The sequence below is a fragment of the Octopus sinensis genome, linkage group LG30 (genome assembly GCF_006345805.1).
Source record: "Octopus sinensis linkage group LG30, ASM634580v1, whole genome shotgun sequence".
Classification (NCBI taxonomy): Eukaryota; Metazoa; Mollusca; class Cephalopoda; order Octopoda; family Octopodidae; genus Octopus; species Octopus sinensis.
The window spans coordinates 6,775,132-6,799,226 of NC_043026.1; the positions used below are offsets into that span (position 1 = coordinate 6,775,132).

Sequence of the window (24,095 nt, forward strand, 5' to 3'; positions counted from 1 at the left end):
TATTCTTTTAAATACCACCTAATTAGGGCTTCACTGACTCCCCACTATTTTTACTGCATTTAAACTAAACACATGGCATTGGTGACCAAATCGGAACAATGGCAACGAATTTCATACCATCAACTCCCAGGGAGTACTGCAAGGAGTTTAAATTTCTGAAGGGCCACTTAAATGGTGATCCACTGACCCCTCTCCCTATTTTTCCTGCATTTACCTCGATTCTACGCATATTGATCAGCATCAGTGCTTAGCACATTTGCAGAAATAGGTTTGGGCATTTCTAAATACCTTCAGGTACCTTGAAATCAAGATAAAGGGTTGTAACAGGTACGTCTCAGGTGTGGCAGTGTGGATATTTATATTTTGTAGTTTATGAAGCTTATGTCTAGGTAGGGAGTTTGGAATGAGATCATCATCATCATCATCGTTTAACGTCTGCTTTCCATGCTAGCATGGGTTGGACGATTTTGACTGAGGACCAACGAGCCAGAAGGCTGCCCCAGGCTCCGATCTGATCTGGCAGAGTTTCTACAGCTGGATGCCCTTCCTAACACCAACCACTCCGAGAGTGTAGTGGGTACTTTTTACGTGCCACTGCCAGTCAGGCGATACTGGCAATGACCTCGCTCAAATCTTTTTACACGTGCCACTGGCACAGGTGCCAGTAAGGTGTCCTAATTATTTAAAAAAAGATTTTAATTAGCTTTAAATCCAGAATTATCTTCCCTGCCTTTGTCTTTTTACTAAATTTATCATTTGTTAATCAAATAATAACTTCATGCCTACCTCACAACCCGATTGACTCTAAATTTCTCCCCTCATGACATTACCTACTTTATGACCTGCTTCTAAGGTGTGTGGAGAGTAAGAAAGCCCCAGGGTAGGGTAAAAAAAAAAAAGAGGGGAAATGGACAAGAACAACATGGATTGGAAAGTTGTGTTTGTTTGTGTCTAAGAATTGAAACCGTGACCTGCAAACATCGAATTCACTCACCATTTACCAATGACACTGTGATTGTTAATCATCAACATAACGATCTCCTTCGTTTTCCTTCGTTCGTTTCATTCTTCAGTGATTCTTCACAGTGGTCGCTCCTGTCTTTTATACTTGTATGTTTTTTTTGGGATTTTGTTTTTACAAACATTTTTTTTTTCTATAAATTTTTCCAATATACTTTCTTTGACATATTTTTCTTCTTCGTTTTCATAAAAATAATCTGTCTTTTTTTTTTTGATTCCTAATTGGTTTTTGTCGAAGTGGAGGATTTTCCGTCCAAAATATACACAAAGGACAGATTAAGAAAGAGAGAAACAGAGAGAGAGAGAGAGGAAAGAGATCCAGCACAATTTTGCTCTCCCTGGTGGTTTATCTCTCCGACATGACATGACATGTTCAGTTGTGTACAATGTCACAAGACAGGCACGCATACAGAAACAGCAGTCAAGAGATTCGATGATCATGAGAAGGACGAAAATTATTATTATTATTATTATTACTAATATCATTCTCACACTATATAGACATATACATACATATACATACATATATATATATATATATATATAATATATATATATACATATATATATATACATATATATACATATATATATACACATATATATATATATACATATGTATAGTTTTTTGTTATGTGAGTGCGTCCTAAATGATGCAGGGTTAAATTGATCAAACTAAATTAACAAAACAGATAAATGCAAACCTAATTTAGTCAAAGACCAGCCAGGAAAGGAAGTAAGGGTTGGGGGCAGGATCATTTGTCCCCCTCACCTCCAAAAAATAAAATAAAATAAACACGTGCAGCATTCCGAATTAAACAAACAAAAAGGAAAAGAATTGATAATATGGAAAAATGGTAAAATATAAGGTGAAAAAACATTTATCAAGTTCTTCTAATGAAGAAGATATATATATATATATACATACATATGTGTGCATCTCTGATAAAGCCCTCAGGTGAAACAAAATATATTTTGTCAGACTCAAAGTTATAGATTAGATATGTTGACGACTGACTTCTTGCTTTGAGTTCTCTATTCCAAGGGGTCTAACAATGTCCCTTTGAACCTGTCACCTCCAATTACACACATATGTATACCTATATGTTATATATCTATGTACAAATGCACTCAATGCATTGTAGTAAAAATTTATTCTTTCATTCAAAGCTGAGATTGTCTCATTCTGCCTCCACTAAGAAGAGTTTTTCCTGTTTTCTTCTCTTCTCTTATTTTTTTTTTTGGCACAATCAGTTAGTCAACTAGAAGGACTTCATAGGTTGGAATAGAATAGAACCTGTACATAGTATGGCTTTAGCTTTGAAGGAATTAATTTCACTGGTGATGCCTTGTTTTATTTAAACAAAGAGCCACCACTGTCAATGTGGGGAATAATTTCACAAACCTGCTGTATATGAGGATTATGGACGGAGATAAATCAAAACAAAGGTAAAATATCAAAGGAGAAATATCCTGACAAACCTAAGTACAGTTATAGGTTCGATAAAAAAAAAAGGGTTTTGTGTCAGGGAGGAGTAAATGGTTGGTTGAAAGGGGAGTTCAAAATATTGGCAAAGGCAATGTGGAAATGAAAACAAGGAGACAGGAGTGGGATGTGAGGGGGGGATTCTTCTGAAATTATTGTTTGGTTACATTAGATACCATGCAACTGGGAAGGATGGGACATGGCCAAGGGGGTAGGTACCTCCATTATTTTGTCAGTAGTAAGGGTCAACGTGGTTAAATACATATATATACAGAAACAATAAAGCCAAGGCAGAATCAATACACAAACACATATATATATTATATATAAATATATACGTATCATATATATATATATATATATATATACACACATCATATATTATATATATGTGTGTGTATATATATATTATACACACATGTATATATATGTATGTGTTTAATGTACAAAGCCATAATACATGTAAGAAAATGCAAATATATATATATGAAGAAATTAAGGAGCCAACAAGACACAGAATGGAGATATTACAGATTTCGAGTTGGTGGGGAAGAAGGGATCAACAAATGACACACAACTGAATAAGTTGGGAGAAGAATCTTGGGAAAGTTTGGTTCTCCTTCGTACAGCAGAAACGTCCAAAATTATTGCATAAAAAATGCTTATAAAATCCATTAAATGCATCACAAACACAATAAAAAAACCCCTCACTACACACACACACACACACATTATATATATATATATATATATATATATATATATCATATATATATATCATATATATATATATATATATATATATATATATATATACAAGAAGACAAAGAAGGAATTCAGTTTCTTATTAGTTACAATTCTTTGAGCAACATTCCATTTCTAACGCCATTGCATGTAAATGACTCCATGTGAAAAATTACACAATGTGTGTATGTCTGTGTGACTAATATTTTTAAACAATCAGAACCTATACTATATATATACATATATATATATATACCAATATATACGTTCTATTTATTATTTTGCACATTACTTAATCATCGTTATATGTTTTATCTTATATTTAATCTTTCTATAAGATGTAATTTTTCTAAATGGTATAATTTAATTTTTCATTATTGAATAGATAAAGGTGGGTTTTTAAAATATATATATATAATATATATATATATATATATATATATATATATATATATTATATTTTGTGAAATTTGATTTAATATTTCTAAATTGAATTTTTCCCTGTAAGTTTGGAATAATATTCCTCATATTTTTATATATATATATAACCACCTGTGTTTAGAAACAAAGTAAAAATAGCACTCAGAAAAATAATCTACTTTTGGGATTCTCAATCATAATTTCAAAGTGTCTCTTCAATCTATCTACATATATATATATATACACATACCTATATATGCATATATGTGTGTGTGTGTGTGTATGCATGCATGCTCTAGAAATATTGAAGCCAAAACTTAAAGAAGCCAAGCATGTTGTCCTGTTGATGTGTGAAACAGATTATTTTTTTGTCGTTGATTTTTAAAAAAATATTTTTCCTTTACCCCACAACAAGAAAATAAACTTTTGCCCTACAACTTCTGAGGGACAATATATAATAGGTATAGACGGATTATGTTTTAGAATAAAGTGGAGAATAAAATGAGAAGTATCTTTATATCTTTAAGGTAAAGAGAACTGCAGAGAGGAAGGTTGGTTCAGAGCCATTTGTAGGGAGGGTGGATTGAACCAGTACATCTTATAAGGGGGATTGAACCAGGACATATTGTAAGGGGGATTGAACCAGGACATCTTGTAAAGGGGATTCATTTTAATAAATCGGATAGGGGACGTGACTCAGCATATATGGGATGTAATAATCCAGCACACTTGGGAAGGGTTCAATTCAAAAGAGGGTGGTTAACTATTCAGCAATAAATTTACATACAACCTTTTGAAGAAAAAGAAAAAAAAAAAACTAATAAAAATCCAACACAAACTACTGTTCACAATAAGTCTATAAATACAAGAATTGGCCCCTGAAAACATTGGAAATTATGTAGAATATATTTATAGTTTGTGTGTGTGTGTGCATGTTTGGAAGTACAAAGAAAAAGAGTACTCAATACAGAGAATAGAGTATGTTTGTTGTCGGGAGGGAATCACCAGCTCCAAATAAATTGACAATATTATAAGAATTTGTAAACACCAGAGGGAGCCTGTGTCAAATGTGTGTGTGTATATATATATCTCACATGATCGACCAGACAATTGGATGTTGTTATATACCCTGCTGGTCACAATGCACTTTCGAAAGATGCCATCTTGCTAAGCTAAGCGAGCAGGCCAAAATTTCCCCCCTGATCAGACGGCTACTCTGTCATCAGGTTACTCATTTACAGCCAAGTGGACTGAGGCAACATGAAATAAGGTGTTTTGCACCAAAACACAATATGCCACTTGATCTGGGAATCAAACCCACAACCTAGCAATCACGAAGGCAACAGCCCCACCCCTAGACCCTGCACCTTCACAATGTATTAAATATACTTTTCTCTATTTACCATTATCCATTTTAGTGATTGCCAAAGCGTCTCGTCTTAGTAATTTTATTCTATTTATCTTAGTTACAAATATTCAGAAACTAGTTATGCAACTGGCCAGAGGAGCAAAATCCTGTGAATCAATGAGAAGGGAGTAATCTCAGAGCCACAATAAATATTTACTCTAATTCAGTATTGAGTACTTCTTCTTGTCAGTAAACTAAAACATGTATGTATGTGTTTATATAAAATGGTATTTTGATATAAGCTTAAAGCTTATGGTGGTCACCGTGCAGTGACTAAGGAAAATAGTCTAATAAAGGGGCATAGAAGCCCTCGACAAAAAAAAGGTTTTCCCAGTCACGTTAAAGAGATATGGGTTCATATCTCACGTGGATAGGAAAGCCTTCTTTTCCTTTCGAGGGCTTATATGCCCCGTTATTAGACTATTTTACTAAGTCATTGCATGGTGATCGATATAACCTTAAAGCTTATATAAAAAATACCATTATTATTATTTACAGGATTGTAAGATACGGCAATGTATAACAAAACCATTTGCACCAAAAGCATGTGTGTGTATATATATATACACACACACACATATATATGTATATATATATATATACATACATATATACACACACCACACATATATACACATGTATATATATATAGGACAAGGAAGTAGCCAGAAGTTTCAATAATTTATTTAGTGCTTTCATTTTGTTTCCAAGAATCATAAGAAATGGTGATAACCTGAAACAAGAAAAAGCGTTAAAGAATTATCCAAAATTCTGACTACTTCCTTTTCCTTTATAGAAATAAAATCTGCACACCTCTTCAAACAATCATACACATACATATATATATATATATATATATATATGTATATATATATGTATATATATATATACATATATATATATGTATATATATATATGTATATATATATACATATATATATATATATATATATTATATATATATATATATATATATATATATATATATATATATACATACACACATACATACATGCAGATGTGTGTGTTTAGAGCAATGTTGAAAGGGAGTAAATATATAAAGGCGTGTGTGTGTGTGTGTGTGTGTACGTTGGATGGTGGTGGTGGTGGTGTGAGAATGGAAAACAACTCGCAGCCTCCCTCCCTCCCTCCCCACACACCCCCAGCCCTGTCCTTGGTTAAAAAACAATGGAAACTTAAAAAAACCAAAAAAATCAGAACAATAACACAAAGGAAGGAAGGAAAAAAACACCTGAACAAAACATACAAAAATAGATAAAACAACAACTGTTATCACACCTGAAGATGATAAAACACGCACAGGTAGGTCTGTAAGTGTGTGTGTGTGTGTGTGTGTGTGTTACATCAACAGTGCAACATTGTATGCAGAGAACGGCAGCAGCAGCAACAACAACAACAAATTAAAACTACTAATTAGGCAAAAGATATAACGATGCAATTAGATTCAACAAACCAACGTAGGGGGAACAGGGTGTGAGTGTGGGGGGGTGGGGGAGACAGGGAGGGCATGTATGGTGGGAGCGGGAATTAAAAAAACTAAAAAAAAAAAACAAAAAGCAAAACTGCAACACTACAATGATAGGAATTTGGGAGAAGCACAAAAACCCTCCACCCCCTCCCACCAATTGTGGGTGTAGTCGAGAACAATCACTTATCGTGCCACAGTATATGACTGGTATTCTGGGTTACTGACTGCTGGAAGGATAAAGCGGTAAAGTTTGCCTCGGGAGGATTTGAACTCAGAGCCACAAGGAATGCCGTTAGACATTTTGTCCGGGGTGCTAATGGTTCTGCCATCTGACCCCTTTGAGAATATTCCTTTCTCATAAAGGCACAAGGGCTGACATTTTGTGAGTGGGGTGGGTGCTAGTTGATTACATCGACCCCAGCGTTTCACTGGTGCTTAATTTATCGACCCCGAAAGGATGAAAGGCAAAGTCAACCCCAGCAGAACTTGAACTCAGAACCTATCAATGGGCAAAATACTGCAAAGCATTTCGTCCAGCGTGCTAACGATTCTGCCAGCTCGCAGCCTTAATAACAATAATCTTTTTTACTCTGGGCACAAGGCCCAAAATGTTTGGGGGAGGGGCCCAGTCGATTAGATCGACCCCAGTATGCAACTGGTACTTAATTTATCGACCCTGAAAGTATGAAAGGCAAAGTCGACCTTGGTGGAATTTGAACTCAGAACGTAAAGACAGACGAAATACCACTAAGCATTTTGCCCAGCAGCTTGCTGCCTCGAATAATAATAATAATAATAATAATAACAACAACAATAATAATCCTTTCTATTATAGGTTCAAGGCAGGAAATTTTGGGGGAGGAGACTCGTCAATTGCATTGACCCCAGAATTTCACTAACACTTATTTTATCATCCCTGAAGGGATGAAAGGCAGAGTTGACCTTGGCGGAATTTGAACTCAGAACGCAGCAATGACTGAAATACCGCTAAGTCTCTTGTCCAGCATGCTAACAACTCTGCCAGCTCACCGCCATAATAATAATAATAACAGAAATGAGGGTGGTTGTAATAGCAACAGCAATAACTAGTAGTAGGAGTAGTAGTAATAGTAGTATCAAAAGACAATTTTGTACATACAGAAAAAAAATAAAATTACAAAATAAAATAAAAATTATAGAAACAAAGAAAAGCAAAAACTAAGAAAAAAGCCAAAAAAAAATGCCGACGATGCCATGACAACTAATGATGGTATCTCGTCCATTACTGTTGCTGGTTAGTAGTAGTGGTAGTAGTAGTGGTGGTGATGGTGGTGGTGGTCGTTGTGGGTGGTAGCGGTAGCTTAATTAGATCCCTGCACCCTGCCACTAGGCCCAGCGCCTGTGGGAACGTGACAGTTGTTTCCTTTCTTTGTTTCCCAAGTGTTGAGGGTACACGAAGAGGACTGGGGTGGGTCTGTCGCTCTGATTGGGATTTTAACGATGTATCTACCCTTCAGACAGTTTCATTGAATCTACAGCTGCAGGGGGGTGGGCGGGAGAGAAGGAATCGCAGATTCACAGCATCTTCAGGGGTTAACAATGTTACCCACTGCAGATATCCCTGAATGCAGTAGTTATGAGCAAGGCCCGAATCAGTGTTTCTCAGTGAAGTATTGACTTCTGGATCATTTAACCAAGATTAGCACACATGCACCCACATACTCATAATATATATATATATATATATATATATATATGTAGATATCATTTACTGTCCATAATATAAAGATAGGAGCTACCAACAGTTTCATGCAAGATGCTGGTCCAGGCAGATTTCTCTAACATACATAATGTCTCCAAGCAATCTTCAGGCTCTGAGCACATAGTCTCAGAGCCTGAAGATTGCTTGGAGACAAAGCATGTTATAAAAACCTGCTAGGACTGGTGTCTTCATAGCAAGACACTACTAGCAGCTCATATCCTTGTATTATGTAAATGAAATATTTACCTCTCACTAGACAAAATACTTCTTTGTTGATCTTATCTTAACAGTAAACTAATCCTCTATCTCTCTTTATATATATATATATATATATATATATATATATATAGAGAGAGAGAGAGAGAGAGAGAGCATGGATACAAATCTTACAAACAGCTTCCTGCTTCACTGTGTATGCACCAACATCTTCAGAGATAAGCATTTAACTTCTGAAGATATTTGTGCACAGACAGTGCAGCATGGTAGTAGTGGCTATTTGTAAAATACTTGCATTGTATAAAGAAATAATCTATACATTGCAATGTGTGTGTGTATGTAGATATATACACACACACACACATATATATAGCATTCATTTTGTGAAACTATATACGGTTTCAAGTGAAAGAGGTTGGGTACTGATTAAAGTTTTATGTCGTGACGAGCTACAGAGCAAAACTTTAATCAGCACTTTGAGTTTTAATTAATGTATCTTAAACTCTTTGCTTTAGCTAATTATTTGCATATTTTATTTAAGATAAAAATTTAAAACTCAGATGAATAAATCTAGTTTTGTATCTAAAATATTCTGTGTGTGGCTGAAATCAAACATGCTTTAACTAGAAGATTCCATAAACACTGCTTTGCCTGTTTCCTCTGTTGGTCATTTGAGCTTTCGTTAGAAAACATGCAATTTTCTAATCAAATCCCCAAATGGTTGGCTGACTGACGAAACTTTAGGTGCAATGCTTGTGGAAACTGCAAGGTTCGACTAGTTTAGGTTCAGCTGAACAAATTAAATTATACACACTCTACTTCTTGTACAGTGTATATATATTTCTCCTTGCACACTTTGTAACCCAGTGCATGTGTGTGTGTGTGTATGTGTGTGCATACGTGTACTTGATTTAATCGTGCTAAACACACTTTGCTGGTTCAAGTCATCATACTGCAAGGGGACTCTGTTTCTAGTTGGGCCACAGGGTTTCTGTGTGTATGTATACCCAAATAATATGCTAGGGACAGCAGGGCTTCCGGTCAAACCACATCAGGACAATTACCCCCATCTCTAATATATTAAGAAGTTTTAAATCATCATAATTGTCCATGGGGTGGGGGTAAATGTCCTAGACTCAGTCAAACTGCTATTTCAGGGTAGAAGAGAAGGAGCAGAGGAAACAAACCCCGTGTGTGTGTAAAAGGGGGGAGGGTAAGGGAGCATTGAAGCAGTTTTCACCAGCAACAGTAGTGAGAGGAAAAGAGAGAAGAAAAAAAAGAAATGAATGATGCTGAAGCTAATGATGTCCAATGAGGAGTAGTAGAAGTAGTAGTGGTAGTAGTAGTAAGAGTAGTAGTAGTAGTAGTAGTAATAATAATAATAATAACTGGCACTGCTTTATGAGTTTATATATACATATATACACATACATATATATACGTATGTCTGCATATATATGATTATACACGTATATAAAGACATATATATGAGACACAAACACACACATATATATATGCACACACATGTATATATATATTTTATTTTATTTATATATTGGATAGCGTCAATCTTGTCATGCCATTGCAAAAGAAATAGGATACCCGACCTCTGCAGCAGAAGCAACGACGCCAGAGATCTGAAATATCAGGGGTGTATACAGATATATATATTATACATCATCAGTGCATGTCTATTCATATATATATAAATATATATGATATTTAAAAAAAAAAAAAAAAGAAGTCATTGTTGATGTGGATTCCATGAAATATGGTGAAGAATGCCAGATGGAGCACCATAGGGGGGGGGGAATGAAAACAATAAAACATGTAAAAGACAGTATGGGAGAAGTAAGTTACATGAAGGCCAAAGAAGATATGTGAGATGGTGCATGGGACAGAGAGGAATAGATGAGGAAATGATAGAAATAGCAGCCAAATCTCCCTCAAACCACACCCTTTTGTCTGATGTATGTTTATATGTATGTATGGGCCAATGAGGGAGACCCCTACAAGGTAGCTAGACTTTGCAGAAACAGTAGCTGAATTTCCCTAAAATCGCATCCTACTGTTCTTTGTATATATGTATGAGCCAGCTGAGAGAAATAGCAGCTAAATCTCCCTCTAATCACACTCAACTGTCTTATGTATGTATATATGTGTCAGCCAATGAGGGAGATTTCTACCCAGAGCAGATAGAAATAGCAGCCAAATTTCCCTCAAATCATACCTTATTGTTTTGTGTATGTATTGGCTTACAAATGTAAGCCAGTAAGGGAGACTTCTATATGGCAGACTTGGTAGAAACAGCAGTGAAACCCCCCTCAAATCATACCCTACTGTAGTGTGTGTGAATGTATAAGTCAATGAAAGAGACCTCTAGAAGGTAGTTAGACTGGGTAGAAATAGCAGCCAAATCTACCTAGAAGTATGTATTTTATATGTGCTTGGCCAAATAGCCAAGTCAAAACCTCTGTAGAGGCATTTTTAAAAAGAAGGAAATACTAAAGACAGTTTTGTAAGGGAATATGGTTTAAGCAAGGCAGATGGGAAAGAAGAGAGCGGAGCAGTGGGTACGGGGTAAAACTGAAAATGATGTAAGGTGGTGGTGGTGGTGGGGGGGGAATGACAGCTGATGGATGGGAAGATAGATGTGAAGGCCAGAACGGGGTAAACGTGATACACAAGTGGCAGTTGTTAACATTTAAGGCAGTTTTGAGTGGTGAAGATGGAATGTGGAGTGTGAGCGAAAGAGTTGGAGTGAAGGTGTTCAAAAGATGGCTGCTGAAAAAAAAAATAACAACAAAAAAGGCAAAAAATTTGAAAAAAAAAAAACAAAATGGAAGTTGAAATTTGAACGGAAAAAGTCAAAATAAAACAAGTGTTGAATGCAAAGGAAATATAGTGGAGTGGAGTATGGCCCTGAGTGAATGCTGTCCAGAGAGTTTAACTCAGAGCAGAGTATAACTCAAAGTGGACTGTAGTTTGGAGTGAAGTGACTTTGGGCTGGAGTGTAACCTAGAAAGGAGTGTAACCTGGAGCAGAGTGCAGTACAGGGCGGAGAACTCAGATGGAGTGAGACTCAAGGTGGAGCCTTGAGTCCAGACGGAGTGGATCTCAGAGTGGAGTGAGTTCAGATGGAGTGGAGTGAGGCTCAAGGTGGGGACTAGAGTCCAGATGGAGTGGAGCTCAGATGGAATGAGACCCAAAGTGAAGCTTGGAGTCCAAATATACAGAGTAGCAAAGAATGAAAGCCAAAACAGCAGAGAAAAGGTAAAACATGGAACTAGAGTGTAGGTTGGAGTGGGCATGGTGGGAGGGGCACTGATATTTCCCTAATGTAGTAGTGTCTTTTCTTTCTTTCTTCCTTCCTTTCCTTTAGATTATGTCCTCAAAGAGAGCGACACACAGACAGATGTGCCATTAACATCATAACACACACACACACACACACCAGACAGTTCAATAAATTGCTGATGACAGGTGTTAACATTACAGGTGATGGTACAAAAAATTGGTAGAAATAGCAGCCAAATCTCCCTCAAATCACACCCCACTGTCATGTATGTATATATGTATGTATGAGCCAATGAGGGAGACCTCTACATGGTAGGTAGACCTGGTAGAAATAGCAGCCAAATCTTCCTCAAATCACACTACTGTCTTATCTATGTAAATACGTAAGCATGAGCCAATAAGGGAGACCTTGCCAATCGCTTTCGGGATTGCACTTGAAGCGCACATAACCATGCATGTCTGGTCAACCTGTCATCACCCACTTCAACACAACAGGCCATTCCGTAACCCATTTAACAGTGTGTGGAATTTTCCCATACCATGGATTCAAATAGTCAAGGAACATAAATAAACCATTATCATTCAACATCTGTTTCCCCTATGCTGGCATGGGTTGGACAGTTTGACAGGAACTGGAAAAGCCAGGAGTTGAACCAGCCTCCACAGTCTGTTTTCATTGTTGGGTACCCTTCCTAATACTGACCACTTTACAGTGTACAAGGTCCCTTTTATGTGGCACCAGCACTTTTTACATGGCCCTGACACCAACATCACTTCTTTTTATCTGGCGTCATCATCAGAGCTTTTTACGTGGCACCAGCACCAGTGCCAAGTTGTGTTTCCATGGCATGAAACTATTAATAACTTCTATTTAGATTTTGCCTATATTAAATGATCTCTATCTCTCACTACTGGATGGAGTACTTTATCTTAGTTTATCCTACTTGTGATGGAACTATAAGCTATATATACAGGGTGATTCAAAAGTCACCATACACAGCAAAAATTAAATTCTTTTTATAAGAAACGATTAAATTTAAAAAAAACTTTTTTATAAAAAATAAATTGTTCTTATGCATGGCGACTTTTGATTCACCCTGTGTGTATACATATTGAATATGTGTGTGTATATCATCATCATCATCATCTAATGCCTCTTTTCCATGCTGGCATGGGTTGAACAGTTTGACAAGACAGAGCAAGCAACAAGACTGCATGACGTTCCATTTTGTCGATTCTGTCAAGATTTTCTTTAAGGCCGGATGCCATGCCTAAAGCCAATTACTTTGCAGAATGGACAGGGTGTAATATATATATTTGTATTTATGTATATATGTGTACATATATGAATGTATACGTTCGTTTGTATATATATATATCTGTGGGAGTGTATGTGAGTATATAATGTCCAAACATTTCTTTTGTTAATACATGAGGGAGTATTCAATACATGGTGTAGAGTATATGATACTGAATTCCTTCCTTATGAGTCAGTTTCCATGGCACAATTGTCAGGCAACAAACTGACCAAGAATCAAGCCCGACAAACAATGTAACGTGAAACTCAGTCTGTGAGAAAAGAATCCAAATTGGACAGTAAGCTGCAAAACTATGTAAATGACTCCAGAATGTAAGGTTCCCTGCCAATGCCCTTGTCAAAGTTTCACAAGTGCACCGGCAGGAAACCTGAGTTGCTTAAGCTATTAACAAATGACATATGTATCCTGCTTTATGTATTGAATGTATTTTTCCCACATGTAAAATCAAACCTTTAACCCTTTTGTTACCAACCCGGCTGAAACCGGCCCTGTTGTACAAATGTCTTGTTTTCATAAGTTCTGAATTAAAATCTTCCACCAAACTTTAGTCACAGTTTATGTTCCTAACACTAGCTTAATGATAACGAAGTTATTTTACTAAATTCTTTCTTATATTTAAAATTAATTGAAAGAGACACAGAAAATCTCAAAATAAATACGGTAACAAAAGGGTTAAGAAGAAAAATAATCAGCAGAAGACATCAGAGAAGGAGACCTCAATATGGTCACTCTATATGCTAGAAATAATAGCCTAAATTTCCTTCAATGCACACCCTTCAAACTGCTTCTAATGTGCATCTGCCCAAATGTAGAGGTGTGTAACCCTTTCGATACCAACCTGGCTGAAACCGCCTCTGGTTCTGTAGTACAAATGTTTTGTTTTCATAAGTTTTGAATTAAAATCTTCCACCAAACCTTAGTCACAATTCATGTTCCTAACACTAGCTTAATGATAACGAAGTTATTTTACTAAATTCTTTGTTATATCTAAAATAATTGGGAGAAACGCAGAACATCTCAAAATAAATACAGTAACGAAAGGGTTAGAAATAGAATTCAATTAGCTGGAACGGAACCGCTAATGCTGTCAGTTCCAATGAGGTACAACCACCAGTTTCCTTAGTTGGAGCATTTCGGTAAGTGACATCCAAAAAAACAAACAAAAAAGCAGGTGGAAGAGAGTCTTCTGATTGGTCAGCAGAAATCTCAGTCACCAGCCTGTGACCAAGTTGGAGGATAGCCTTCAAGAGTTTTGTTGAACTTTATCAAACTTCGTTTGTTGAACTGTTAAGTTACAGAACATAAACACCACCAGGTTTCACAGAGAATAAACAAAGAACACACAGACACACAAAGATATGTGTGTGTATATATGTATGTACCTATATTTATATAAATATGTGTGTGTGTGTGTGTGTGTATGTCTATATACGTATTTGTGCATACATCTGCATATATTCTTTAACTCACTTGTTTCTGTCATTTGACTGTGGCCATGCTGAAGCACCGCCTTTTAGTCGAGCAACTCGACCCCAGGACTTATTCTTTGTAAGCCCAGTACTTATTCTATCGGTCTCTTTTGCTGAACCACTAAGTGACAGGGACATAAACACACCAGCATCGGTTGTCAAGCAATGCTAGGGGGACAAACACAGACACACAAACATACACATATATATATATATATACATATATACGACAGGCTTCTTTCAGTTTCCGTCTACCAAATCCACTCATAAGGCATTGGTCGGCCCGGGGCTATAGCAGAAGACACTTGCCCAAGATGCCACACAGTGGGACTGAACCCGGAACCATGTGGTTGGTAAGCAAGCTACTTACCACACAGCCACTCCTGCGCCTATATATATATATATATATATATAAGCACCTGTCATGGTTTTGTGGCATGAAGCAAAGGAAACACAGAGTGAATGATCCAGAAGCACTCCAGCAAACTGAGCCCTCAACTTGTTCCATTTGCCAAGAGGTTTGCAAGGCACCAACAGGCCCCTCAAGAAACACATTCGTGTCCACAGAACACAATTACCGCTTTTTTACTGAACCCACCATGATAAAAATTACTGATATTACTACTATAACTATACACATTATATTCACTATTGTTAATATCACTCCAACCAGAAATGGTATTTAGACATGGCTGTCTGCTGACCAGGGAGGTTCTTGACTAAAGCTACAGCTGACGGATACTGTACTCTCGTCCTCAGAAGAGCAAAGCCTATTTATGGTCAATCTTTACAGTGTTCTGTGTTAACGAAATTGAAAATTGCTGTACTATCACACCCACATTTACTGTTCACAACACAAGAGTATCCATCATATATATCTCTCTATATATAAATCTGAAGTTGTCTGTGTGTGGCAGGTTTGGTAGCCTTCAACTAACACTATCTGCAGTGCAAGTTGACCAAAATTGAGAGTATGATAGAAGAAGGCTTGCTCTTCCTTCCATAGAAGAAAAAATTCAAATCGGACCATGTTAACACCAAAAATTATTTACATCAAAAAGGTGCTTTTTTTCCATGAAAATCCCGATTTTTTACGATTTTATGACTGCTGTGTTGCCATTTTCTGGTGTATTTCTACCAGAAAAATGTTTACTTAAAGAGAATAACAAGCTACATAATGCAAAATTTTTACTTTTCAAAAATTCCAATTCTAAAGGGTCAAAACAAACCTGAGCGACGCCGGGTGATACTGCTAGTGTGTGTGTATATATATATATATATATATATATATATATATATATATATGGAGAGAGAGAGAGAAATATAGGTATATTAAATACCATACAACATAAATTCTTCATTTGTTAGAATTGTCTCCCTCTTTAGAGAACATATCATAATAACCGATGGGCAATGAAGAAGAGCTCCACTTGAGAAGGGGAGACAATTCCAAGACCGAAGGATTTCTCCAAATATGACTTGCCATGAAAGAAAAGAACAGGGATGTGTTTCTGGCTCTCTAGAGGTGGAGGTAATTTAAGTAAAACAAAAATTTATGTCACATGGTATCTGCTATACTCGTATTTGTTTAATTTGTTTGCAATGCATGCCATTGGCCAATTTGAATTATTTCCCTTGGCTCAACTTTTTTTTTATTGTTTTAAATCATTCAATAAAAACTAAAAAAAAAAAATCTATTAATTAACGATGCCAGTTAGAATAGTAACGAGTCAAAGGATCGTTAGTGAGGTTAACAGCATGTCATAACACATTTCTAAAAAAATTTATTATTAATTTAATTAAACATTCGTAATTTTAATCTACAAACTGACGATGCAGTCTACATCATGGCAGGGAAAATTGGCAACTGCTCAATGCTTTATGTGGCAAACGTAATAATAATAATAATAATAATAATAATAATACTTTCTACTAAAGGCACAAGGCCTGAAATTTGCAGGGAGGTGGGTAGTCGATTACATCGACCCCAGTGCGTAACTGGTACTTAATTTATCGACCCTGAAAGGATGAAAGGCAAAGTCAACCTTGGTGGAATTTGAACTCAGAAGGTATAAAGACAGACGAAATGCTGCTGTACATTTTGACCGATATGCTAATGGTTCTGCCAGTTTATTGCTTTGGTAATAATGGTAATAGCCTGAAAGATTCAGAGATTGTGGAGGACTACGAAGACAATTATTCCTGAGGAATTGGTACACTTGACACAACACCCAACATTCTTCCCGAAAGGCTGAAAGAAACTGGAATTGAAATTTGCATTTTCAGCCTCTAAGTACCATCCTATATTTTCCAAGAATCTTCAGAAAGATTCTTGAGATTTGAGGAGACGTGTTGTCACAAAACATCAAGATAACTTTGCTTATGGAAGTCACATGTAATAGCTTCAATTCTTTCTAATCTAGTCATGAGGGTGTCAATAGGGAAGGAGAGTGAGACAGTGATGCTCATTTACAACAAGCACACACTGCCAAGATCCCTCCCCACTTAATACATATATTTACACACACACATATACATGTGTACAACAGGCTTCTTTTTAGTTTCCTCAATCAAATCAACTCACAAGGCAGTGTCTGTTCTGGAATTCAGTGGCTTCCTGGTGGCACTGGATCGTGTCTGCAGGCAAACGTGAGGATGACCTGCCACTGGTTGTGTATGGTGGCTTACGAATACAATAGGAATGGTTTCCATGCACCCTGATCATCTTCTGAAATTCCTCCTCTGAACTCACAACGAATCAGTGAATTCAAAAGAATCTGTCTGAACCCCTCCTAGGCAAATGCCACTACAAGAAAAGAGACAAGGATTCAAAAAGACATTTCCCTAAGGTGCAATGCAGTGGGATTGAACCGGAAAACTCATGATCAAGAAGTGAACGTCTTAGCTCTGCACCAATGCCTGCACCTCGGTCTTTTTTGTCTTTGTGTTTTTCTTTCTCTCTCAATTTCTATTTTCCATCCTTTTCTCCTAAGGAAATGAGTAACCCATCACATTTTAATTAATTACGTTTACTAAATACGTAAGTATATATTCAATGATGTATTTACTCTTTCGAAACAGCTGTCAAGAAACGTTTATATATCATACGTAAAATTCACTCTTTTCTACTTTTAAGTGTTCTAATTCTCTTGGTTTACAATTTAAGTGATTCTCCTTATACACGCCAGTTTATTCCATCAATATTTATTGCATTGTAATAATTCATTTGTGTTTGATGACATGTTTAACAATATAATTGAGCCCTTGAATACTGTAGGTATACCTTTGTGTTTATACCTAAAGAGTTTGTGTGTATGTATGCATAATATATATATACACACATATATATATATATATATATAGAATGAGATATATATGTATATTAAAATTACATACATAGAGTGGAAATCTCTGAAAGTATTGTTTCCAAAGTTATCATATAACAAAACAGGACATTTGGAAACGAAACATGTGTAATGGTGACTAAATAATGCCAAAATAATTTTCCAACTTCTTGGTTTGTTTCATATATATATATATATACACACACACACATGAGCCACAGAGGTTGTCTTTGAGACCATAGTGTGTGGGTTACTTCCTGGGATCCACCCGAACCAAAATGATGCAGTCAACACTTCTTCACCAAAGAAAGAAATACTTGGAAACAAGGAGGAACCACCACCAATGATATATACACATAATATATATATATATATATAATATATATATATATATATATATATATATATAAATACATATTACATATATATAATACATACATAATATATACATACATATACATATATATATATTATATATATATATATATACACACACATGTATAATCTAGGCACGCATAATTGTGTGTGGGGGGGGGTGTAAATAAATGTATGCACATCTGTCTGTCTCTTTCTCTCTCTATATAAAAATCAATATGTATAGACATTTGTGTGTGTATAAATATATATTTATGCACATCTGTCTGTATGCGCATGCATAGATGTGTGGGTATGTATATATACAATATGTAATGATATATAGACATATATACACACACGCACATAAATACACTGGACCGACAAGACAACAACTACAAGACACCAGAAAGGTATGAAAGAAAGAAGGAAAGACCCCGCCCCCACAAATCATATATACAAACATATCTACATATATCTACATATATACACTCACACACATATCTATATGTGTATCTGAGTATGCATATATAACTGTACACATCTTTACACTTAATCAACGAGAAATGAAAATTGGCCCTTATTCGATCACTTACCTTAGCGGAATCCTTTAAACTACCCATAGCGGGATCAGACACATTTTTGCCAGAAGCGTTTTTCGTGGCGCTAATAAGATCGGCAAGGGCAGAGGCGACATCTTTGACAGCATTTATCAACAAAACCTATACAGAATAAACAGAACAAAGGGAGAGAAATCAAAAGGGGTTTATGACGAAATTCTTTCATAATCAGCGTAGAATATTGACTATCAACCCAGCTGCTTTACCTAGGCAGAAGTTGGTAAGAAACTCGTAAGAGCAGGTCTCCAGAGTATTTTGGCCCTTAATCTCTCACACTCTAAGGCAGTGCTTTTCAAACTTTTTGCTGGAGCGGAACCCCAAGGAAACATTCCACTGGCTCGGGGAACCCCTGTGCAATAATTTAATAGTCTTATGCACAAATATCTGCACAGGAAAATTAAAAATTACTGCCGATTTTAGCAGTTTTGTAACTTCTTGCGGAACCCCTGGACTGTACTGGCGGAACCCTAAGGTTTCGCGGAACCCTGGTTGAAAACCACTGCCCTAGACCATTACAAGCTCACTCTTAAATACTGACCCTGTAGGCCCTGATGGTAAATTATTTCCCTTATATATTGTTTCTTGATAACTTCTTTTTTTAAACATCCTGACCCTGCTTACCTTCAAATTTCACCTACCCATTAATAAATTGTAGTATTCCCTAGACCAGTGCTTTTCAAACTTTTAGCTGGAGCAGAACCCCAAGGAAACATTCCACTGGCTCAGGGAACCCCTGTGCAATAATTTAATAGTCTTATGCACACATATTTGCACAGGAAAATTAAAAATTACTGCCGATTTTAGCAGTTTTGTAACTTCTTGCGGAACCCCTGGACTGGACTGGCGGAACCCTAAGGCTTCGCGGAACCTTGGTTGAAAACAACTGCTCTAAGGGGCCAGGCTGCATCCAGATCATGCCTTCTGGGTGCTCTTCTACTGATATTTTTTAACCACTTGGATATTGGAGACTTGTGCATTTAAACAGCTAGAAGATTCCTATCTAAGTTAATTTGAGGATATATTTACCTCTTAAAGAGATGGCTACATCCAAGAAAACACTGGTTTTATACAGTAAGTCTTTGGGAAATAAAATTTCCCGAAATCAATCCGTATTAAATGAAGAGAAGAAAATGGAGCATTAGTGGTTAATATTTATTCATTAACCCCTTACCCGGCAGAAACGAATATATACGTTTTGACCGAAATCGTTTTTTTCTGTCTCTGGTGAGTTAACTCGTCAAAAGATAGACTCGCCAAAATCGACAGCAAACGAGTTCCTTCGTCTAAAAACAGGTTAACTCTTTTCTGCCCAAAGCGGTAATTTAAAATGAATATTATTGAATTAAAATTCATAATAAATAAGGTTTGAAATATACCTCGAAATCACCATTCAAAACATAGTAAAATAAAACAATTAAAAAATATGTCTGAAAAAATACATTTATTTTCAAAATAATTGTTGGGTAAGGAGTTAATAAATAGATATCAACCACTAACTCTCCATTTCCTTCTCTTAATTTAACATGTAGCTGTAGTAAACAGTCGAATGATCTCCCTTGCAAGAAAGATTATAGAGTAACCTCCCTTTTCTAACTTTCTCGAAACATCTGTGTCATGAGACGTGATTCTTAATTATTCAAGAAGCTTAGCATTTCTCTTGGAAGTTTCTAGAATGTCTAGTGTTCCATAAATAAAAACAGCTTGCTAACCCTGCTCTTCACTTCTTAGTCGATTAGACTTAGAGCCGTTCACATCATTGCTATGTCCGTCTATTTCTCTACACCACATGAGTGAAAACCACCGCTTAGCTGTTATTTCTACATTTCCTATCTCTGGACTTTCTTGCATAGATTACTTCATTCAACTAGATTCTACATTTTCATTCTATGTATCATCAACAACCAGTAAATAAAATACATTTTTATGTAGTAAATCGAGGAATGTGAAGACGCAGGCTGGAAAGCGGAACATTTTCCAATTGAAGTCGGATGTAGAGGGTTTGTTGGACACAGCGTGAGACGACTGTTGTCCTAACTCATCATAAAGTCAATGCCACCATGACTGATATCCAATCTACAGTGGAGAAGGCTAGCCACTGGATTTGGTTAAAAAGAGACGATGAGCAATGGCTAGAAGGATATTGAGCTTTATTTGATAACCAGCTGATCTAGCAAGCGGGGCCTCATATCAGTGAGGGGGACCGGTGCGCATTGATGCCGTCGAGAGGTAGGCCTCGAAACGGTGCGCATTCTCTCCTGATGACCCCATACACTTGCTGACTTCCGGTCTACGGAGCTTTTGACTGGTAGCACTTGCATGTGCGAGTTGTTTGCAAGACATCTAGGTCTTGAATTTATTCTTCATCTCTTTATGAACTCCTGTAATGACACACAGCCCCACCAAAATTAAATAACAATAAAAACAAAAAAGGGGTCAAGAAGGGAGTTGGCTGTTGTCGACTGACCTGTGCTTCTGGTTGGTCAGATCCAAGGGAGGCGGCCCCTAATTTCACAACGTCTGATAACTGTGTTATGGTTTTGACGGCCATCTGGGCTGCATTAGCTAACTGTTCTTGGTTGGAGGCAGCACCAGCGACCAAGAGTTTGGTGTCGTCAACCAGGGCCTTTGCTGTCTTTAAGATGTTCTCTCTGGATTGGATGGGAAATAAGAAAGTGAGTAACTTGCAGAGAGAGAGAGAGAGAGAGAGAGGGGGACAAATAGTGGGTGTGAGACACTGATAGACAGATATACATAAGTGGGAAGATGGATGGATGGATGGATGCTTAGATGGGTGGACAAATGGACAGACAGATAGTTGGATATACAAATGGATAGAGGGATGGATGGACAGATGGAAGGATGGATGGGAGGGTGGATAGATAGGTAGGTGGTGGGTGAACGGATGGACACACAGACAGATGGGCAGATACATAGACAGATAGAGGGAGACAGGCAGATAGATAGAGGCATAAACTGAGAAACAGAGAGAGACAGACAAATGAACAGAGAAAGAGAGAGAGAGAGAGTGACAAAGCAGAAGGCACACACAAATAATAATAATAATAATAATGGTTTCAAATTTTGCCACAAGGGCAGCAATTTGCGGGGATGGGATTAAGTCAATTACATTGACCCCAGTGCATAACTGGTACTTATTTTACCAACCCTGAAAGGATGAAAGGCAAAGTCGACCTTGGCAATGCTAATAACAACAACAATAATAATAATAATATTTCGTTTTTAGATTTGGTTAGCAAGATTCTTTATATGAGTTCGTATGTTGAAGCATATTCTGTTGTGTCTGGGGAGAGTCATTCTCTTTTTGTGCCTTATAATCTAACACTCTCACCGGTAAAATTTCCACTTATTTCTTATTTTTATTTTCCTAAAATTTTCGTTGCATCTCGACTCAAGAGTCAAGACTATAGAAAAGGTTGCAGGTCACAACGAAAATTTTAGGAAAATAAAAATAAGAAATAAGTGGAAATTTTACTGGTGATTGTGTTAAATTATAAGGCACCAAAAGAAAATGACTCTCCCCAGACACAACAGAATAACAATAATAATTATAATAATAATAGTAATAATAATGATAGTGATAAAGGTGACTACTTACTTGTGATCTGTGAAGTTCTCTTCGTCCTCTGTATTCAGGGTCCCAGCTGTCGCAAACATTATTGTGGTGTTGAGGTCTCCATTATGCCACTTACAGTGCTGGCAGCATTGATACAAGCCTGGGTACCTCGAGACCCAGATTGTAGAGATGCCAGAACATAAGAAGCCTGGTAAGGGGAGAAAAAAGGGAGAGAGAGACGTTTAGTGCAAGGGTTACAACCGATGTAGGGTGTTTAGTGTAAGGGTGTATATGTTGGATGTGTAGTGTGGTTTAGTGACAGGTGGTGTGCATGGAGTAAGGCAGCCATGTGATGATGTGTTGGAAATCCACATGACACAGTGCACAGCAGTCACATGTGGTGTTGTGAATGGCAGTCACATGTGGTACGATGTAGGCACACATGATGCTGTGTAGGGCAGTCACATGTGGCATGGTAGATGGCAACCACATGTGATGCTGCCAAATGTAGTGCTGTGTAGGACAGCTACATGAGGTGTAGTGCAGTCACGTGGTGCTGTGTAGGACAGCTGTGATGCAGCACAGGACTGTCACATGTAGCTTGGCGAAGGGCAACCACATGTGGCTTGGTGTAGGGTAGCCGCATGTGGTGCAATGTAAAACAGATGCATGTAATGCATCCACACATGTGGCACAAGAGAGTAACAGGTGGTGTAGGACAGTCACATGTGGTGGTGTGGTGTGATGTCACACAATGTTTACACCTTGCACAGACCCACATAAGCATTCAGCAAGTCACAGACGAACACAGGTAGACACCCACATCCAACCCCACAGACACCTGCCTCTCGACCCCCACACTCTGCCACATCATGCTCACACCAAGACCGCGCCACAGGTCCACCTGCTTTGCCCAGCCCAACATACATACAATCAACACACAAGTTCAAATCTCGGCTCACCTTTTCAGTAACCTCTTTCACGTGTGCATTCAGGTCCCGCTTACAGAACTCGTCCGAGGGGTTCGACTGCATGCTTCCTGCATCTTGCGCCAGGGATATACAGCTCTTGCCCAGTTCAATGACTGATGTCTTGATACGGTTTGTCACCTGAAATTTAAAAGATTGACATGAAGACAATGGACAGACAGACAGACAGACGGATATTGGGTCAATGGGGACTAAACATATTAAACAATGAAATGAATGCAGGGCAGAGGGGTCACATCAATGGCAGGGTTTGTTTTCATCAAACCCTGAGACTTAGAAAGTCACTTTCCCAGTTTCCAAAACATGACTAACATCACAACATTGCTCCAGAATGGGCGTTCAGGTTGTTGCAGTACTTGAGACTTGAAGTTTTGTGGGGGGAGGCTGTGTTGAGATGCTCTGTGTCTCTTTCAATTAATTTTAAATATAACAAAGAATTTAGTAAAATAACTTCGTTATAATTAAGCTAGTGTTAGGAACATAAACTGTGACTAAGGTTTGGTGGAAGATTTTAATTCAGAACTTATGAAAACAAGACATTTGTACCACAGGGCCAGAGGTGGCTTAAGCCGGGTTGGTATCGAAAGGGTTAATCATCAGATGAA

General features: G+C 37.2%; 1 protein-coding gene and 1 long non-coding RNA gene across 2 annotated transcripts in view; both read right to left on the reverse strand.

Moving 5' to 3' along the window:
• The window catches only part of LOC115226299 (talin-2-like), a 309,906-nt gene that overhangs the window by 39,051 nt on the left and 246,760 nt on the right, over nucleotides 1-24,095 (reverse strand). Inside the window, 6 exon segments of the mRNA XM_036515479.1 lie at nucleotides 10,132-10,161; nucleotides 18,904-19,029; nucleotides 21,392-21,575; nucleotides 22,544-22,625; nucleotides 22,628-22,709; nucleotides 23,464-23,610. Coding sequence (XP_036371372.1) covers nucleotides 10,132-10,161; nucleotides 18,904-19,029; nucleotides 21,392-21,575; nucleotides 22,544-22,625; nucleotides 22,628-22,709; nucleotides 23,464-23,610 — 651 coding nt within the window.
• Nucleotides 4,079-7,063, reverse strand: LOC118768634. The gene is made up of 2 exons (XR_005004419.1): nucleotides 6,010-7,063; nucleotides 4,079-4,759 (listed from the first exon to the last, which is right to left on the reverse strand). It is a non-coding gene; the product is annotated as an uncharacterized LOC118768634 (long non-coding RNA).